The 15,588-nt window shown below is 42.0% G+C and overlaps 1 protein-coding gene across 1 annotated transcript; it reads right to left on the bottom strand.

Moving 5' to 3' along the window:
• Nucleotides 1–1,791: 1,791 nt before the first annotated feature.
• Nucleotides 1,792–6,389, bottom strand: LOC128948942 (bifunctional heparan sulfate N-deacetylase/N-sulfotransferase 3-like). The gene is made up of 3 exons (XM_054293698.1): nt 6,327–6,389; nt 2,636–3,631; nt 1,792–1,899 (listed from the first exon to the last, which is right to left on the bottom strand). The coding sequence occupies exons 1-3, from the start codon at nt 6,387–6,389 to the stop codon at nt 1,792–1,794; spliced, it is 1,167 nt and encodes a 388-aa protein (XP_054149673.1).
• Between the last annotated feature and the right edge of the window lie 9,199 nt (nt 6,390–15,588).

The raw sequence follows: 15,588 nt of genomic DNA, 5'->3' as shown, positions 1-15,588 counted from the left end.
CACTTTGCTTTAAATAGGATGTGTGTGTAGATACTGTGACTGTGTCCTTGGTTGGCTAGATGATGCTTGTATCCAAACCAAAGCACTGAGACAGGGCTGTGCAAGAGTATTACCTTTTCAAAGTTCAAGATCTGTTTAGTCACTGCATAAAAACATTATTGGTTGTCTTGACCCTTTCCCCCTGCTTTTTCTTTGAGCTTTTTCATGGCCCATATGAAAACACTGCTTTACAGAAACTGCTTCCATCAGGAACATCAGACTCTTGAAGGAGAACTACTCAAAATAAATAGTACTTTTGGGCAGCCAGTGTGGTCAAGGATTGGGACAATATAGCTATTATGGACAAAAAAAGTGAGATGCCATCAGTTTGCTATCTAGATCTCAGATTCCTTAGAATGAAGAAAATCTCCTTGCTTTTTATCAGGTTAGACAGCAAAAGGGAGCAAAAGACCTTGTCCTCTCCTTGTTGCCTGGCTGAGCCATACATAGCACAATCATCCCCAGAGACAGCTCTGGGAAAATGCCAGGCTTATTGAATGCAAGTAATTACAATGTTTTTAAGGCACTGTCATCCTTCTCTGTCTTGGCCTTGTCTGTCTGGGGCTCTGTCTGATGTCTAAGGGTAAGTAGTTTTACTTGACATAATCTGTACTTACTTCTGGGACAAGTGAGATTCAAAGCATGTACATAAGTAATTCCTATGAAGCAGCTGAGGAGCAATAGTGTGCTAACATTGCCGAGGAGGATAAAGGATAGTAATAAAAAGCCTATGCATGCAGGTGATGGGTTTTGGTTTTTTTATTGTTTTGTTTTTTGTAAAAGCATGGCAAGACATGAAAGGATGGACAAAACTTCTGAATACAGGGAGGTGGGGTGCCTGGTTTCCCACCCTGGAGGAATGGAAAGCGGAGCCAATGCCAAAAGAGAGTACAGAACTGGAGAGGAAAGCAGTTGCAGCCATTTGCTACAAAGCAGTGATGCTAAAGGACTCAGAAAATCTAAACAACGTAGCACTTCATCTCTTCCTTCCACCCACCCCCTATCCTGGGGCTGCATCAGAAACCTTCTTGGTTCCTCTCCCTGCTGATTCCAGACTGTTTAAGTGTCCTCCTTGGTTTTGGGTCTCTGCTCTGGGTAACCTATTGCAAAGTGTAAGGAGGGAGGATGTACATGGGCAGTTGAGAGGAAGTAAATAAGCTACAAGTCCTTGGGGCATGATAGACCCAGTCAGCTGAACCATCAGAACCTCCTCCACGATAAAGAAATCCCAGCCCTCAGATACCCAGAACAGGCCAGAAGTAGTGCTGCATTGTCATTAAAATTCTCACACCGACTCTATTTCCAAAAGACCAAGGGCAACACATTGCTGCAGCGTGAATCATAAAGCTGGGAGAAGCCAGGATGTGTGGACGTTTATCTTGCTTCCATTTGTTAAATTGGGAACTTGTGTTGTTAATAGTGGCAATTATATGGCTGGGAAAATTGTTGATGGCTCCGGATTGCTGCAGAGATATTCCAATTGGATAAATCTCTGTAATTTGCACATAGGGCGTGTCTCTGTTAGTGTGTTCATTAGTTAGATCAGTTGGGTGCTTTTCAGGCAACCCTCAGCTCCTGGCTGCTTGCTGAGTTCAGGTTCCTATCAGGAAGGGCACTGCAGGTCCTGTCCTGGATTCCCTTTGGACAGAACTAGCGTGGGAGGAGAGTTGCAGCAGTAACAGAGCAGTTCGTCATGGGAGCAAACTTCAGAATTTATCTGAGCCTTCCACAGACCTGCAGCAAGTGCCTATGTCAGGTGCCCAGCACAAACTGAGCTCCAGAAATGGACTTATATTGATCCAAACTGCTTGGTAGTGCAGCCATAACCACAGTTACCAGTGGTGAACAAACCTCATTGAGCTGCGGAAATGGGAGGTGTCTGTGATAAAGTCAGCTCTCAATGGTACTCAAAAAGAATCTCTCAATTTACATAACAGAGTTATATCTCCTGACTCAGTTACCCTCAGCTTATGTATCTGCTAATGAAAGCTAGTTTTAGCCTGATGATTACAAACATACAAATGTTGGAAACTCATATATAAACATGAATGAAAACTTCATTCATTCCAGCAAAGGTTCATGAATACCAATGGAATCAGCAATTAGCAAAACTTTATGCATAAATATCAAATAGCACAGTACCAGGGGAAGGCTCTCACATCCAGAGATTGGAGTTGCAACTAGAGTCAAAGAAGAAGAAAATTATCATTTAGTGAGAAAAGAAGGTGTAAAAGTCATATTAAGCGTAGACCTCTTCAAAAGGAGAAGCCTGCGTTTAATCTCACCCAACATTTTTGCGGCAATTTAAATAAAACCACAATTACAAAACTACCAGCTAAATTCACAGCCTTCATGAAACTTCCATTTGAAGCCAGGTGAGAAAGGAAGAAGAGACTTTCTCCCTCAGAGCCAGAGGAATGCAGAGGTTAGCATAGTGGCAGCCAAAAACTTGTGGCTTGTAAAACTCTCAACACGTGCATTAAATATGAACAGCTCCAGGGTGGAGCCCTGAAGTTCCAAGTATGAACAACTACCCACTTTCAGATTAAAAAAATCACGTTGCTGTAATGACCATTATTTTGTGCACATACTTTACCTGCACTTCGTTGGTGTTCATCCTTGTTCCATCCTTGCCAACGAAGATATCGTCTATGTCAACCAGAATGTACCTATCCAAGGACAGTGTGAGCTTCTTTCCAGAGAGGAAAGAGATGGCATCTATGAAAATCAGCTTGTGCAGCCAAAAATTCAAGTTATTGCCGAAAAGGACTCGTTGAATCCCATCGTGGAGCCCCAAGTCATGAATTACTGTGGCATAGAGAGCAGCAGGTAGAGAAAGGTTTTCTGGCGTCTTTACTTTTGCAAATATCACTGGTTGATAAGTTGTGTGATTAATCTGGAAAACAGCCCAGTCATTTCCAAGCAAGGGCCTCTTCTCAAGCTTAGAAGGTTTAGTCACATGGAGCAGTGGGGAATGAGGGTTAATGCAACAGTCCTTAATACCCAGATTGCTGTGGACATGGAAAGGAAAACCCTTCCACTGAAAGCTCTGCAAGCTGTTCTCACTGCCTTTGTGAAATGCGATCACACCCACACCATACTCTATGCAGTACTTATCTAGAAGGCCTCTGTTCCACGAGTCCATGTTCACGTACTTAAGGATATTCTCATACACTATGAGAGCGTACTTGCCTTTGTTCTTGTCTATAAGCACTGGGAGGTCACCTTTCCCAGATGCAACCTCAGTGTGAAACTGAAACCTGCTAGATTCCAGAATGGTTACGATATCTTGGCCTAATGCTGAGTACTGGCTTTCCACAAACACCAGCACTACAAGATCTGTCCTCAGGGGATCAACAGGCCTCGTGGTCTTCGCCTCCATCAGCTTGTAAGGCAACAGTTGAGCATCACCACATTCCACTTCTGAAGAGGTTTCAGGGAGTTCATTTTCCTGTTTGTAGCCATTATACGAGTAGTAGGCAGAAATAACTATGCTCACCATACAAAAAGTGGCCAGCAAAATTACTGTTCTTTGAAAATGTCTGTGAAGTTTCAGGATAAAACTCACGGTGTTTACTTGCCTTAGACAGCTCTCAACAGCAGCATGAAAAACAAACACAGATTCCCAACAACTTGTTCCAGTCCTCTGAAATATTTATGTCACCATTGCAGCACACACATCTATCTTCCACAGAGCTTTACTGAAGGTACAGTCTAGAAGAAAAGAAAATCAGAGATTTAAATGAGACACCACCTTGTGAAGAATCACCTGCTTAAACTAATGGGGAGCAAAGAAATCACTGCCAGCCAGAGGTTTGGAGACCAATGGCTCAACATTTTGCAATAACATTTTTTTCTGCTCCCACTACTTGCCATGTGCATTTGAAGGTCTCTAAATCTCACAGGTTCCTCAACTCAGAGGATCAAATAAAGCAGGCAGAGGCACTGAAAAGCAAGACATAAAAGGAAAGTATTTACAGTGTTTTAGAAATTCTTTTAACCTAAAGATAAAAGTTAACTCCAAGTAGACAACTGCTAACAACCAAAGTACTGAAGAAAATTTATAACCTGTAAAAAGCTGGGGCAACATGATTCAACAAATTCTATCTTGTATTAGTTTTTCAAAGAAGCAAGAACATGCACATCTTAACTGCTGTACAAACATGTACTGATACACTCTGTATTACATCTATTAGAGGAATTTTTTTAAGCAAAACTTGCTTCCTGCAACATTAGAGGAAAACAAAGCATTTTTCTGGACTGTGGATTTGTAAGCTGTTAGAAGCATTTCTTTGTATTAAAAAAACCCATAAAACAATCAAGCTCTTACATTTGAGAAGAGAAATTAATAAATCAAAAGTTGAACCTAACATGCAGATCACCTAAGGATATACTTATGTTCTATCTTGTACTTAAGGAAAGAGCAATTTTTCAAACCAGCAGTACAACTGCTGTCAAAACTCCCTAGTAAAACAACTGGCTGGTGTGACAAGCATAAAATAATGATCATAAGTCATAAACAAAGATTCAAAGCAGATTTTGAAAAATATTTAGTGTGTCAAGATCTGGAACATGCCACTGTAACTTCAGTGTAGTTTGCACCCAGGCCCGTTTGGAAATGGGATTAGGATAAAGTGTGGCATTGATGTGGTCATTTCCATACTGAGAGGTTAATCCTTCCATTCCTGGTTGGGTTTTTTTTTAATCCTACATTGTAAGCAAATTGGTCTTTCACTCCAGATTTTCAAAAAGGCTAAAAAAAGTTATATACTTAACAATACCCATGTAACGTCCAGAAATTTAATTAAACCCTGAAGACAGATCTTCCTAGTGTCATGATGAGCATAAAGTAATAATAAACGAGAAAAATCAGATGAAGGGAGAAAAACTCCAAGTCATTCTATTCATCAAAACTGCAAAATTCAGCATGACCAGCAAGTGCCGAGAGCTGTCTCATTCATAGTTAAGATTCAGAGCAAGATTCCTTCTGTCTGGATAGATTCTGCTTTAGATGGATTTTAGTCTCCTCACCTTCTACTCACAGATAACTGTTTATCAACCCCTCCTCTTCTGGGAAGCCTTAAATTCAGCCTTGAACCTTCCCTGCAGCAGCACAAAGTCCTGCTCAAAGCTTTTGGGCAGGAGACCTGCCTTTCACCCAGGCTCACTAATTAGTGTTAGACCAAAATAACATAACTCCAACTTCCTGGGTTTTATCTTATGTATAAAGAGCAAGTAACGATATGAAGGAACCTTCAGAAGAACTCAACATTCTTAATAACTGCAACGTCCAATCCTTGCCACACTAGCTTCACGAATATCAGTCTGGATGGCATAACAGAGCTATTTAACATGGTAACAAGTCAGGTGACAAAGAGAAGCTTTATCCTGAATGAGTTAACACCAGAGAGAGGTTTCCAGACAGATGATTTTTCATTACACACACGAAGGGTTCTCTTCATTTCGCATTTCCAATTCAGCTGCCTGAACGCCAAGAAACACATAATTTTAGTGCCTAAACTTAACACTGACTGCATTCTGTAGAAAAGCTGTACACACACCTATTTCTCTTTGATAACCACAGATCTGGCTGGTCTATGTACAGAAAAAATGAGAATTGACACTGACCTAAGCTCATAGCAAGGAAGGGCTGATGAGACAGAGCTGTTTGAACAGGATATTTCACAAGGGTTGCAACCCAAGAAACATTTGCAGCAAGGACACGGTTCCTAATGCCATTCCTTAGAGAGGAAAATCTGGAGCCAGCCCAGACACCCGTGTTTTCTTCAAGAAAAGCCCTGTCATTGTATCCTGGCTCCTAATTGCAGGTGCCCCCTGGGGCTACAGAGTGCAGCTGTAAGGAGGAGTGGCTGGACCTGCCAAGACAGATGTGAGGTTCGACTGTGAGGAGTGAGGAATTCTCTGAGGCACAGGACACAGCCAGACTTGGCACACTCCCTGCTGAAGGCAGGCAGCAATTGGGATGCAACAGAGCAAGGAACGAGGTTTAAATGCACACTCTCACACTCTCTAGTATCAGCTTGAGGCTTAGGTAATTTTCACTTGCTTAAGGACTGGTTTGCATGGCAGGAGTTCCAAAGAACACAGAAAGAAGAAAACAAAAATGTCAAAGAGAACATGCATTTTGCAATATCAACAGTCTCAAAGTCTTGACCAGGTACAGTTGCTTTCCTCGAGGGACAGCAGCATTTTCCCCTGAGCAATAATCCTTGCTGGATACTCTAGTGCTGTATTACAGCAGCATGCTAAAACAACTCACAACGCACCCCCTTGACAGTGACATCCTTGGGATTCACCACACCACACACTGGGGGACCTATGGAGATCATGACAGTGACCTTTACCACATCTCTAGAAGTGGCTTCAGGGAAGATGCTCCCTGCTTGCTCTCATTTCCTACAGTACAACCAGACAAAAAGTGCAATTCTCAATGCACCTACAGTGAGTAAGCTGTGAGAAGCAGCATTTCAGAAGAGGAGTGCTTGAGGAGTCTTCCTTTCATGACCAAAGAATGCAATATTTACCAAAGAAAGGAGAAGTCGTGATAACATCAACATCAATAAAAAATATCTAAGTATAAGAAAAAGGCTTAAATTAAAAAAAAAAAAAAACAGAGTCTAGAAAGTCTTCACAAGAGTTCAAGCTTGTTAGCATTGTTTCAATGAAAAACACCCATAGATAGAGCTGACCATAGATAGAGCTGCCTGCATCAGCAGTCTCAGCTCTTTTTGATTTCTACAGTCATGTGGAATTCAGTGACAGAGGAATATGGTCCCACCTGTACCCCAAACCACTTCAAATCACCTGAAAACAGGAATCAGATTTAAATAAATCCAAAGTTCTGTAATGCTGATGTTGCAATAAATTTTACCTATAAAATAACTTGTGTGGTATTTTGCCATGGTTTGAAGCAATAAAATTTGCCTGTTTGTTTTTCTATCTAGAACTTTATTTCTTTAGAAGAACCTGCATTTCATCTCCTATTTTACATTTTCATGCCACTGTGTTAAAATTCAGACCAGGACCTTTTACCTCTACTGCTCAAAGCAGGAGGTATCAAAATGATCTCTTAAGGTGAAAATTAGCATCTTTGAATATTCAGAATTTGGTTTTTAACTTACAGACTCTCTATGGAGAAGATCTTGCTGAGAGAAAGCTGAGTCATGGAAGCAAGTTTTGCATTTTGTTATGAACACAGACAGAAAGGCTCAATGCTCTTGTCATCTGCTGCAGAAATGGTTTCTGCAGCCCAGAACCTGCTCATGTGAAAATCTCGCTGGTACAGGAAAGAAATATCACCTTGTTAAGCAGCAGATTTACCATTCCGAACATACTGCTGGGCAGTCACAATTACAGGCATCTGCAGGCAGCCAGCATGAAACAGATGCATTTGAATAGGGATCTTCAATTTGGATTGGTTTGGGGGGTTTATAACTTGTTCTGTTTGCGGTTTCAGGGTTTTTAAATTCACTACCAAAGTAGCACTGATGATAGAACAAATACTGTGAGGAACCCCAAAGACCCAAAGGACACCATAAGCGAGTTCCTACCACTTGCAGCTTTCTTTAGTTTGTTGTTTCACTGCTAAGCATAAATGACCAAACTCTTGGCTTCTGTAAATCATTTCCCCCTGATAACCCTCATGGAAACTCTTCCACAAGACAATGCAGGTTGGAAATGCAGCCTACTAAATTCTTCACAGAGGTTCTCAATCCAGAAACTGCACAGGCACATAAAACTGCACACAATCTTAAAAAATGTCTGATAAAGTTGAATCATGAGTATCAACACAATTTTTAAAATGACAAGCAACTTTTTTCTGCTGTCCTAATATCAAGATTAAAACAATGGGCTCAACTAAAATACCCATAAATAAGCAAGAAATTGTTCTCAATTTATCAGATCAAATTTATCAAAGCCCAGTAAGAAAACACTGGTTTAGTCTTACCTCAGGCCTGTGCTAGGGCAACTGTTTACTGCGACCCTTGATTAGAAACAATAAAGTTGGGTCATACTTAAAGGTAAAAAACATACTCTTAAAGGGTAACAAAAACCCTTTTCATCAAGAACTACTAAAAAGTTCTGGACTGAGTAGTCATCAGTATTATTGAGGTATACTACATTTATCTAGAGACATATTTTTAATCACTTTCTTCTAATAATCCCCATCACTATATTCCCATTCTGTTCTTTACCAGCCTGGACACTACCACAGTGCTGGTGACATGCTGGGGATGCATTACATGGAAAATGAGTTTTAAATGCTTTAAACAAAGAGCAGAAAAAAAGGAGGCATATTGTTTAGCATATTACTACAGACATTTAAATCTCTACTGATTAGAATGCTGCGTAACTGCTCTAAACATAAAGGTCTGCTCTGGCCACTCACTATGAAATACAACTTCACAGGAAATATTCTGAAATCATTTTAGTGTTACTAAATCGGAAATCTTTGGATATACAAAGGATATGGTAGGAAGCAGCAAAGCACAACCGAACACAACCAAACCTGGGGTAAAGAGCAAGGCTCAGACTTTTAAATCAGTTATGAAAACACCAAAATAACCTCTGAGTACCCCTACTTACAACATTACTCCACTGACTAAAATATTCAAGCATTAACAGCTCAAATGAGTAAATCCAGGCTGAGAATGAGACCTTACAACTGCATATCAAAAAGATTTTCAACTCGTAAAAAGGTGATATGAGACATGAGCTGTCAAGGGAAGCCTTTGAAACCCTTTAGTATCACATAACAAACCCTGGAATGTGTGATTATTGAAAGGTTTACACTCCCTCACAGCTGTTAGAAAAAAAGGGAACGGTTCAGGCAGCACAGCAATTCTGATGGATAGAAATTCTTTTTCAAGTCCTTCAGGTAAGCAGTTTGTAGTTTCTACTGTACCTGTGGTATCCTAAGCTCCATGCTGCATTGCTTAATGCAGTACTAGAGACCCTTACAGGATAGGGATTCAAGCATTACAGTTTGTCAAGGAAAAATATTTATAAATATTAAATATACAACGTTTAAAATAGTTTAAAAGAAGGTTGTAAAGACTTCAACAGAACACAAAAGTTTAGTTTAGTCTTCAAATTACTCTGCCTTCATACAACACTTTGTATAGAAATATCTTAAAGCTCTTGACATCACACAATTTTTCTGAGATAAACGCTGTTACTTTTCAGCAATTGCAAAAACATCACTATCTAAAGAGTAAATGATTTGCTCAAGGTCTCTGAGATAAATGTCCAGCACACCGTCTGGTCCATGACCATACCATTACTTCCCCTCTCCCTTCTCCCACAACTGCCAAGTGTAAAGAGTTAATAATAAGGCAGAGTTCAGAACCATTTCTTCCATGACACCTGACTGGGGATGCTGACAGTGAGAGAAACCCTCTTTCTTTCACTTACCATTCCATTAGGAAGAGAAAACCCCACCACACCAAAACCTGAAGCAATTATCCAGCGTATCAGGCATCGAATTGAGTAATATACAAGTTTTCTGCCATTTCCCGAGGGCTGCACATGACAGCTGAACCGAGCAGCAGCACACATGAATTTCTGACAGGATTTGGGGAATCCAAGCAGCTACAACCACCCTAAGTTATGAATAATTACTGCACTAGGCTGACTAATTTTGTGCCCCAACAGAGCCATAACCAATTCCCGCAGACACTAGAGGGCAACAGCATCCCGCTGAACAGCTCCGCGAGGAGAGCGAACGGGAAAAGCCCAGCCCCTGAAGGGCTGCTGCGGGGACCGCGCCAGGCAGATGCTCAGTGCGCCGGGAAACAAGAAAAACAAACCCAAACCCCAAGAAAGCCCACAGAACAACCCCGCAAACGCCGCCTCGGCAGCGGGAGGCTGTGGCGGCAGCCGCCCCGTCCCGCCGCGCTCCCGGCCCGGGCGGTGCCTGCATTGGAGCGGGAGCCTGCGGGCGGCTCGGGCACAACTTTGCCGGGGGCACGGAGCCGGCGGGCGCGGAGCTGAGCGGCTTCGCCGCCGCGCCGCCTCCCACACCGACCGCCCTCCTCCGGGGCTCGGCCGGGCCGGGGGCGGCTGCGGCCCCGCGCCCTCAGGCTGCGCCCGCACGCAGCGGCCCAAGGCGCCCGCCCCTCACGGCACCTGCGGCGCCCCCCTCCCACACGGGGGCCGCCGCCGCCTCACTTGTGGGATTCTTAGTCCCTGTCTTAAATAAAGTATGAGTAAAAAAAAAAAAAAAATTCTTTTTTCTCCTCCAAAACCAATTTAGGAAGCCCCTCCTGCAGTCGCGCTGAGGCGAAGTTTAACTTACACCCTCCCGCCAAATCTCTCGCTGTCGGTGCAGCTTCAGGTATGGCCGATTTCTGAGCCGCTCTAAAGGTAGCACACAGGGGTGGAAATTCCGTGAGGTCAATTACATTTTGTCAAGACAATGTAGGGTTAAAATCTTGAGAGAATGCCAGTTAATGTGTTTGCAGCCTCGCTGCTTTTCTTTATTGAATTTTCTAACCCTATGTTAAACACAGTTAGTCCCACTGACACCCTGCTTCCCTCGCTCTGAAGATGGAACTGCTCCCTTACTACAGGTGAAGGAGTTACGATTCCCTGTGTGAACTGCATTAGCTTTCACAAATGGGAAATAAAATGAATAAATTTTACAAGTGCCCTCTTGATCTAGCTAATTTACCTCACAATTGCCCAGTGATTGTTAGCTCACCTAATGGCTGACAGTTCAATACATCGGATTAACTCCATCACTGACGCTTGTCTGTCCAAACCTTCCTCTCTGTGACTAACTCAAGGCAAAAACTTAAAGGAAAAAAGCTACAGCCACCTGAATGTTGCTTTTCCAAACATCAGGAGAATTTACAGCTCTTAATTCAGGAATACTGTTATTTACTTTCTCCTCTTTTACTCCCTTTTATTCTCATGACACACTAAATACCCCAAATTTTACTGTCTTCTAGACTACAAAACAGTACAAGTTTTATTTATATAAATATATTTATTTATCCTCTTTTATTTATGTGCTTGCTGTCTTGTCACTTGTACTGTTGTTCATATATGCCAGTTCTCTCACTTGCCTTTTTCACAGTGTAAGGTTGTTGTCATATTCACTCCTGACTCATCACTTTCCACTTTAGCCCTGAGATCTTTCTCTGAATAATTACTGTGTAATTAATTGATCCCCTTCCATACTTGTGCAGTTGGGTATATCTGCCTGTGTGTAACACTTTCCCCTGTCCCTACTGCAAAGTCATTTTTCTTCCCCAGACCACCATTCAATCTATGTGAGACCTAACTGAATTTTAATCCCACTCCTCAAGATATTTACAGTCTCACCAAGTGTGTGACATCTGCCAATGTGATAATACACCTCCATTTTATTTTTGAACAGTGTTGGATTTATCAGAGAGAGAGTGAAATAAAGCAGACCAAACTGTAAGTTTTCCCTTTTTTAAAAACAGCAATCCATTTGCTCTTTTTCAGTCCTCCAGCATTTCATCTATCCTCCATAATTTTTCAAAGACCACTAAGCCCTCTGAGTCTATTTTAATCAGTTAAGTCCCCTAAGATGAATTAAGTTTATTAGCATGGATGATCTGAGAACATCTATGTTATTTCAGCACTATGTAACCTTTGCTATTCTTTTTACATAGCGAGACCTTATCCCTTTTTGCTGGTGTTAATTGTGTCTGCTTGCAGTTGATCTTTTCATGGAGGCTAATGCAAAAGAGGTATTAAATTGTTTTCACTATATCACAAATATATAGATTGTGATATTTCATTCAGCTCTTTGCTGAGCAGCAAATGAAAATTTTGCTTGGATTTGCTTTACATCAATGTAAATTCCTAGTAAAAGAATTTTACTGCCCTCTAAGGAGGGGCAGTAAAACTATACAGAAAACAGAGAACAGGAAGACATCTGTTCCAGGCCACCGCAGGCAGTGGTATCTTACAGTTGTTTTGTGTAGCCATCCCAGTAGTATCTGAATGTCATTAGATTGCTTGTTCCCATTCTTCTTGTTGAAAATTGTTTCAAAGCCTGATTGTGCTGATAGTCAGAACCTTCTTCTAAGTTTCAGCCAAAATTGAACCAATGGTGTCTCAAAACTGTCCTGTGCTTGATCCATTCATCCAAAACTTCCTCTTCTGAGACTGACAGATTAGGTTACTTGGGTTCTACCACCTAAGTAACCTTATCCCAGGACTTTTCTTTTAAAGGCACTCTTAGCTAAAGTACTGACAGTGAATTTTCACTAGCCATTGTGTGTAAAGTTTAACTTTTAACAATAAATGAATTATTAATGAATGCAATAGCATAACTTTTTAAACTAACGTGATTATTTTTCATGTGAATTTGGGAATTACAAATCTCCTTTATAAAGCCTTTTATGTGTCCAAGTCTTAGCTGGCTTTCATTAGTGATAAGCTTCTTAAAATCATAGTTTAACACTAAATTTTAATCTAACCCTAAGAGTATGTTGGCCAAAAAGTACAACTACTTCTAATGTAGAATGTTCAAGCTCAGTTCTTCACTGAGGACTTCATACTCTGAAGTGATTGGAAGATCAAGTTGGCCATCAAAAAGGAGCCTATACTACTAACAGCCTATACTAGACTAACAGGAGCGTTGCAATTTTATCAAGTGCTTCAAATTTCACTGATTGGTAGACTTGAGCATCTCAGTGAAGAACAGAACACTTTTACAAAAGCATTTCAAAAACTACACTTCAATCATGAAAATTAAGTTCAAGCTGACATACAGGGTTTCATAACAAAAAAAAATGGCTAAATCATACTATTACTTGCAGTGAAATTAAATTGACCTGTGTTACCAGTTTGTTCACTGCTGGGGTGAAACAGCATCATCTGTTCTACTATTTTCTTTTAACAGCTAAGAAGTCACTTGCAAAATAGTATTCTTTCCCAGGACATGAGTTGCTAGCAATTGGGGTGCAGGAATACATGTGCAAGGAAAAAGACAACAAGGCTCTCAAAGGATCTTTTTCTGAGATTTTGTGAGAACTGTGCAATTAAGCACATACTAAATGTTCATTTACTTCCACATCCTCAGCTCTTTCTGCCCTGTGACTCTGCTCTGAGTTGGGAAGGAGTCCCTGCCGCGTCCCTCCCCTGCTCTCTGCAGGCACCTAGACTGCAGTGGAGGGGCAGAATGTTGCCTTGAACTGGAGACAGATGCCTGCCATAGGGAGAGCAAAGAGCTTCCAGGCTTTGCAAGAGGCCCTGGGCAGCTCTGGCAGATGCTTTCAGTGACACTTTTTCCTTTTCCAGAGATGGCAAATTACGTTACCTTCTGAGGAGGGAGGACCAAAGACAGGCTTTTGTTTATTCTGTTTAGGCAGCAGAAAAAAAAAAAAGAAATGAAATTGCAGCTGACTCTTAAGATTACAGGGAAATCTTCTTTACTAGTAATTTCAGGTCGTTATATCTGCAAGTGGAATCATAAATCTAGCTGAAATAATTCCAGATAAAAGCAAAATTAATAGATTTATTTGAAAATCTAGGGACACTCCCTACTTTTCATTCTTTGAATCAGATCATCGAAGGTTCTATTCAGTTTCAGCTAATTGCGTGCGTACAGTACCGATAAAACTTCAAGTGATAATTTGTAAAAAGCACTTTCTATAAAAAAAATACTTGCTTGAAAAAATGATATTTATAAAACTCTAGTAACTCAGCCAAGTGGAAACAGATTAACAATACAAAAGGTAAGGAATTTTTCTAAATATGCATCAAATATGAAAACGTTTTTCTGCATTTTTCTAAAAATCCCTCTCTACTTCTACCAGCTGCAGGCATCATGTGGTTTAAGCGCCCCCTGTGAGACTTTCCCCAGTGTCTGTGAATGTGAGGCTTCTTCCAGTTGTTAGAGGAAGACCCCATCTACTTTTGTTTTCTGATCGTGGGTCTGTAGCAGATACCAACTAAAAGAGCAGACTGTATTGGTCTGCCCACTAATCTTCCCCCTTCATGTCTCTTGTGACTCCTGAGCCATCCCAAAGCAGAACTCCGTGCATTCCTGCTGCTCCCCATCACAAGGAGGGCAGCCCTGCCTCGTTGCCTTCCTGTACCACCCTTCCTACAGAGCTGCAGCACTCCAGTCCTGTCAGCCCTGCCACCATATCCTCTCAATCCCAGCAAGGTCACAGCCCTGCAGCTGCACACTGACTTCTGATTCTGGTTTGTTCCCCATGCTGCACACATCAGTGTACAAGCATTGCAGAGAAACATTACCCACACCCAAGGGTTCCAATTCCCCAGAGAAAGTTTGAGAGGTTTCCCCATTAGACTGTTGTGCAGGCATTTTGTTCTCTACTCATTGTTCATTGCTGGTTCAGATTTCCCAAGGTCTTTTATCATAGTAATTTTTCTTTAGATTGTCCGAGTGTAGGTCAAAAATCCTTTCACTTTGCCCACAGTGGCATACGTGCTGTACCTCTTTGTGCTTTTACAATGTTATGCAACTGCTTTTGCTGCTGCAAATGCCATGTAACACAGAGAAAAACATATTTTCTAATACAGAGCTTATATTAAAGCAATAGGACATAGTATGTCAGACTTCTTTGAAGTAAATTCTAATAATGGCCACAATTATGAAGGAAACATTGCTAAAATTCTGATACCTTAGGTTTTAAGATTTTTTGTTGTGTTTTGGTGTGCAGCTCTTAGCTTTATATTAAGTGTTACTGGGATCTTTTCTCAGGGTGGTGAAGACAAAACAATCCTGTTCTACCTGGAGACTCAAGGATAATCTCTTCAAACTTCAGCCCCAAAGCATAAACAATGTGAAAAGAGGAGAGCAGGCAAGCAAGCAAGGAGGATGAAACTTCATAATTTGAAGTTATTAATTGGGCTGTTAACTCCTATATGCAAACGGACTAAAACTTATAAAAATGTGAGATCTCGTGACTCTCTTTTGCTCCTATCTTGGGGCCATCTAGGCAGAGCCACAACTGTGGCTCCGGTACTGCCAGGGTGTGGCATTTGAAAGCACTTCAATAAAAATCAAATTTATTCCTTTTAATTCTGTCTGGGCTGTGTTCCAGCTCCTTAAGGCATCACAACAGTCCAGGAGCCGGAATGGGGAGGAGTGAGCGCAGTATCTGAAAACGAACTGCTGCTCTTCCTCCTCCCCTTCGCTCTCAGAACCGGCCTGAAAGGTGCAGAACTCATTTCTGGGCTAAACACACCGATGGGGTTCGAGCATCACGAAGTCACCCCAGGACACGCCCCTGTCAGGGTCAGGGGTCCCGTCCCCGCCTCATCTCCGGGCTGCCGGGGGTCCCCCAGCTCCGGTATCGCCCCTTCCCCTCTCCCCGCCCCGGGGGTCCCCCGTTCCACTGCCCCGGCTCTCACGGGGATCCCCAAAACCAATGTCCCGCCCCGTCGGTACCGGGCCATCCCCACGTGGACCCCCGGGACCCTCCGAGGGGCGATCGCGGCTCCTCTCCCCCCGAAAAAGCTCCTCTTAGGGAGCCCGGCGATACCCGGGGCTCGAGTCCCGGATCTGCCGGCTCC

This window comes from Melozone crissalis, unplaced genomic scaffold (assembly GCF_028551555.1).
Source record: "Melozone crissalis strain CALT ecotype California unplaced genomic scaffold, PUWL_Pcris_2 ptg000179l_1, whole genome shotgun sequence".
Taxonomy (NCBI): Eukaryota; Metazoa; Chordata; class Aves; order Passeriformes; family Passerellidae; genus Melozone; species Melozone crissalis.
Note: the sequence above shows the minus strand (reverse complement) of the source record. Positions and strands in the feature narration are given on the sequence as shown.